The sequence below is a fragment of the Ziziphus jujuba genome, chromosome 4 (genome assembly GCF_031755915.1).
Source record: "Ziziphus jujuba cultivar Dongzao chromosome 4, ASM3175591v1".
Lineage (NCBI taxonomy): Eukaryota > Viridiplantae > Streptophyta > Magnoliopsida > Rosales > Rhamnaceae > Ziziphus > Ziziphus jujuba.
In genome coordinates, this window is record NC_083382.1 from 31328501 (window position 1) to 31334064 (window position 5564).

At 33.1% G+C, this 5564-nt stretch overlaps 1 protein-coding gene across 1 annotated transcript; it reads left to right on the top strand.

The window, feature by feature from the left end:
• The first annotated feature begins 540 nt into the window (after positions 1-540).
• On the top strand, positions 541-2157 carry LOC107415385 (2-methylene-furan-3-one reductase). The gene is made up of 4 exons (XM_016023692.4): positions 541-825; positions 957-1280; positions 1411-1570; positions 1686-2157. The coding sequence occupies exons 1-4, from the start codon at positions 616-618 to the stop codon at positions 1949-1951; spliced, it is 960 nt and encodes a 319-aa protein (XP_015879178.3). The 5' UTR covers positions 541-615; the 3' UTR covers positions 1952-2157.
• The last annotated feature ends 3407 nt before the right edge of the window (positions 2158-5564 follow it).

Consider the following 5564-nt stretch of genomic DNA (forward strand, 5'->3'; position numbering starts at 1 on the left):
AAACTATATTTAAGAATTGTAACACTTTAATTTTGCTTATAAAATTATTTCCATCAGATCCATAATTCATCTTCAAAGTTAATATACTATGGAGAAAGAAATTGGAATGGAAATGAAAAATAAAATAGATTTAGTGAATATTATATATATATATATATGGAAATTTTATGGTGAAAACGGTCCGTATGAGAACTACAATATTAATTACGATTTTTTATAATATTAACAATGATTTCTTAAAAAATCGACACCAATAATATAAAAAACTATCACAAATATTGTTGTCCGCAATATATATATGCATATATATATATATTTATATATAACTAATGATCCGGAGGTCAACAGCATAGTCGCAGCGAATGACAAGTAGGTGGCAAAACATGTTAGGTACTCGTGTTAAACTCAGATTGCTACCCCTTTGACAAACAGTAGTACACAATCCAAACTGCACTTGATGAACCTCAGCAGCAAATGTATCCAGATGCATAACCTAAATTGTGTAAATTTCAAAATGTGTAACTACGTACTTTAATTGCTAACTCCTATAAAAGAGACGTGTCTCAATCTTATGTTGTGGTCTCAAGAAAAGTTGTTCCTACTTGCATAGTATCCATGGCTACTGCTGCCATTCCCTCTGTAAATAAGGCATGGGTCTACTCAGATTACGGGAAATCCTCCGATGTGTTGAAGTTTGATGAAAGTTTCCCAGTTCCGGAAGTCAAAGAAGATGAGGTGCTGATCAAGGTTGTTGCAGCTGCGCTCAACCCAATCGATTACAAGAAGATACTTGGATTGTTCAAAGAACATAACCCTCCTCCACCTGTAAGCATAAGCTTATCTTCTTCTTTCTAGTCAATCATTATCTGGGTTTATCTATTTACATCTTTAGAAGACGGAAATTTATATATTTTTGTATCATTTTGCTTTATGATCGGCTATTTGTGTTTTGGCAGAATGTTCCAGGACACGATGTTGCTGGTGTTGTGGTAAAGGTGGGAAGCCAAGTTAAGAAATTCAAGGTGGGTGATGAGGTTTATGGGGATATCTCTGAAAAGGTTAGGCCAGGACCCAGAAAGTTTGGAAGTTTGGCTGAGTACACAGCGGCGGGAGAGAACGTGTTGGCTCTGAAACCCAAGAATCTGAATTTCGTGGAAGCTGCTAGCCTTCCTCTGGCCATTGAGACTGCGTATGAAGGCTTTGAACGAGCTCAACTCTCTTCTGGTCAGTCCATTCTTATTCTAGGTGGTGCCGGTGGAGTTGGAAGCCTCGCTATTCAGGTGGTTATGACTTATATATATGTTTTCTCTGTTTCTTAATCCATACATATATATTTACGTGTTTTCTCTGTTTTCAATATTCATATAATATATATTTGAGATTAAGTTAGATCATCCTATTCTTATGCAGCTTGCGAAGCACGTGTTTGGAGCATCGAGAGTGGCAGCTACAGCAAGCACTGCCAAACTAGACCTGTTAAGGAGCTTGGGTGCTGATTTGGCCATTGATTACACTAAGGAGAAATTTGAGGAGCTTCCTGAGAAATTCGATGTCGTTTACGATACAGTCGGTACGTTTCATCCTAGAGCAAATTCATTGTGGTTTCCATTACCAAAAAAAGATGAGGTTTAATCATATTGAATATTGATGATGATGATGATATTTTAACTTGCGATCTGAAACAGGGGAAGGTGAACGAGCATTGAAGGCAGTGAAAGAAGGTGGGAAATCATTCGCGATTACAGTTCCAATAGCTGCACCAACTGTCCTCTATGGTCTGACTTCAACAGCAGCTACTTTGGAGAAGCTGAAACCTTACTTGGAGAGTGGCAAAGTAAAGCCAGTGCTCGATCCCAAAACCCCATTTCCATTTTCAAAGACTCTGGAGGCGTTTGCCCACCTTGAAACTAAACATGCTATTGGCAAGATTGTTGTGCATCCTATCCCATGACTTTGAGAGCCCCTTACTCCTTTCCTTGAATACTGCTATGTGTGAAACTTAAATGTTATTGTTGTTTAAATAAAGGGGTAATCTTTTTATATGTAAATTAAGATGTTAAGCTTAAGGGCATTGTCCGTAAAATATGTCTGCTATGTGATCTAGAAATAATTTTTGTTATTTTCTTTCAATTTATGATGTTCTTTTGAGGATTCAAACATTCTTTTGATACGCTATGGATTTAAGAATGGTTTCACATTTTATAACCTAAAAAAATGAAAGAATAATTTTTGTAGACATGTATATAAGCAATTTTGAATTTGCTTATCAAATTATTTCTGTAAAGTAAAAGGAAACTAGAGAGAGAGAGAGAGAGAATTTTCTGAGCTGTATTCTTGATCAATCAGCTTACAAAAAAAGCAACCAACTTTATATATATTTATATCTCAAACGTACAAAACAAACCTTCCCTTCTCAGCAAACTAATTAACCAACCAGTAAAACTAAGCACGTGTCCTTTGATATTGCTCACCTAGCAAAGATGAGGGGGCACAAGCCAAGCTGTACTCTAATATCCACCTACCCCATATGAAGGAAAGATGCTTTATTAGAATGAGCCAGAATAGGGAGAAGAAATAGAACAGGAGGGATCAAGGAGAACTGAGAAGGAACAGATACAAAATTTGGTATGGTTGGGAAAACCAGAAGAAAGCAATTTTTTTTTTAATTTCATCCTCTTTATTAATGATTGTAAATTGTCCTATAATTTATTAAGAAAAAAAGGTTAAAGATAATTAAATTTATTTGATAAAATTTTATTTCCTTCCTCGATTCCCACCAGGACCAGGGACATCCTTCAAATTTGCAACCATATCAATTGTGCATCCACTCGCTTTACTTTGGTGTCCCTTCTTCAAGTTCATACCAAATAATAGGTTCTTTCTCCACCTCTCTCTTTTCCCATTTTATTTCTTCCACATTTATATTCTATCAAACAAATTCCTCCTACTGGCTTTTGGTGATGGTCCAATATTGAATTGACTATTTTTCCATACAATAATTTTAAGCTTAAATTTTCAAGTCCCAATAGATAAATATGCTTAAAAAAAAGAAAAAGACCCTTAAAGATAGATAGAATGTGTCCGGATGCATAGTGGGTAAGCAACGCCTTGTAACCTTGTTATAAGAAAATGGAGACAAAATGACTAGCACTCGATGAACCTTTAGGTAATGTTTGGTACGTAGGATATGTTCGGATTGAATTGGATTGGACATGACAGATTCGGATCAGACATGATCGGATAGGATAGAATAGTATAGTTCTATATTTGGTATAACTCCGGACCGAATAGTGGACTAGTTGTTCCATGTTGGATTGAATTGAACTATTTTATAATTTGTAATTTTTTTAAAATGAAAATTTTTAAAATTTTATTTATAATTACAATAAAAAATAATATATTTAATTAAAATTGTAGATTTATATATTTGTATTTGTATATGAAATTTAATTTTATTACACTCACAAAGTATATTAATTTATAATTTAAAAAATAAATTAAAATTAAATTATAACATAATATTTTATAAATAACAATTAATTAAATTTTCTTCTCCAATGTTCTATCCTCGTCATCACCAACTGCTGCTACTCAATTTATGAGCTTCACAGCCAATGAAACTTCACCTATAGATCCCGTTAAAGAAGTTGTTCTTGAAGAACCATCAAAACCCATTTCACAGATGCTGCTTCAAATTCAAGACAACCAAATGCATCACGAATCTGCAAGGTGCTCCAGATGTGGAGATCTTGTTGCTGTTGCCGAGATAGAACTAGAAATGTGGAATCCAATCATAAACGTGGAAGAAGATATGGTAGTGGAATCTCCAAAATACTGGAAGTGGACAACAGCTAGAAAGAAAGAGACAAGGAAGAAGACGAGGAAGAGATGCAAGAAGACCATGAAATAGAGGAGAAAGATTCTGGGAGAGCTTGATTTGTGTTCTGATGGTAAGCAGGTATGGATGTTCGATGGAAATTGTGGAGGTGGGTATTGCAATGGGAGTCTTGGATCAGCTAAATTTTGCAGAGATGCTCACCAACCGTGTTTCTTTCTCAGAGAGAACCGACGAGAGAACACCAACGAGCTCCTTCAATTTTCCATGGCGAGCCAAGGATCTGCTTCGACGAGGCTTCATTTGAGTTTGGGACAAAAGTAACTTGCGCCGGGGGGGGGGGGGGGGGGGGGGGAGTTGTGGAAGAGATGGGTCAGATGAGTCCCGATTAATTGGGATTAAAATACTATTTAGGATTAGTTGTCCCGATCTCAAATTATAAAACCAAACATCAGACTGAGATATAGTCCCGTCCTATCCTGGTCAATCCTACTTACCAAACGCACCCTTAAGGATAAAATGTCTACGCTAGGAGTCCCAACACTCAGGCTAGGTACTTGTCATAATTTTGTGTCCAAAATATGTAAGAACATAATGAATAAAAATCAATTGTCATTCATATATCATTGCCAAACAAACAAAAGTGTCATTTATAAAAATATACTCACAACTTCTAAACCAAGTGTCATTTATTTAAGAATTGTTTTTATTTTTTCAAAAACTGGAAATTTTCATCTACATTTTTAAAGTTTGATGAAAATTCATTACCACCTTTAAAATTTGAAAAATCATCACTTACACTTTTAAAGTTTGAAAAAATCATTATTTACCTCCTTAGGATTGATTTTGAGTAAATTCAATAAATTCATTGATAAAAACTCTATTTTACACCTTAATTTCAAAATAAATATTAAAGCTTTATTTTATGATCTTTTTATATAATAATTTATATTAAAAATTGTAATATATTTATCATTTTTTAGTTATATTGTTTATCATTATATAAATCAAATTTATAATAAATAATTTTTTAATATATAATATTATTAAATAAATAATAGAATAATAATGTAATATTTATTTTAACATATAAGGTAAAATACTTTTTCTAAATTAGTTTTTTCAAATATCAAATCCAAAAGTGGTAAATGATAATTATTTGAACATTAAAAGATAAACGATGATTTTTCAAATTTTAAAAGTATTAATGAATTTTTATCAAATTTAAAAAATATAAATTAAATTTGTTTTAAAAAAAGGAATTAGTTTACATTTTTATCAAATAGAAAGAAAAAAGTTTTTTTTTTTAATTTTTATTTTATTTCCTTTGGATAATCAGAAAAGAAAGAAGTTTTATGCATAGGATGGTATGAAAGCGGGACGGCCTCCCCCGCCCTATCCTGCAGGGATGTTTTCATCCCTATCTCTGTCCCATTTCTTATTTATTGGCGACCAATTTCTATAGGACAACTGCATAAGCCCAAGTGGTTCTCCAGTACAATTTCACAATGACACATGTCTTAATATCAGGTTTATGCACACATGGACCCAAATTTAATATTTTTTTATTTGTTACCCCAAATATGATTACAAGTAGATTATATATCCTATTAGGGTTGCTTAATGACAATTAAATTTTTTGGGTAATATTCAATGACAATTTAATTGGATAATGTTAAAAAATCAAAAGATATTTAAATAAAACTGTCCTAAAGCCTGTTGAACTTCA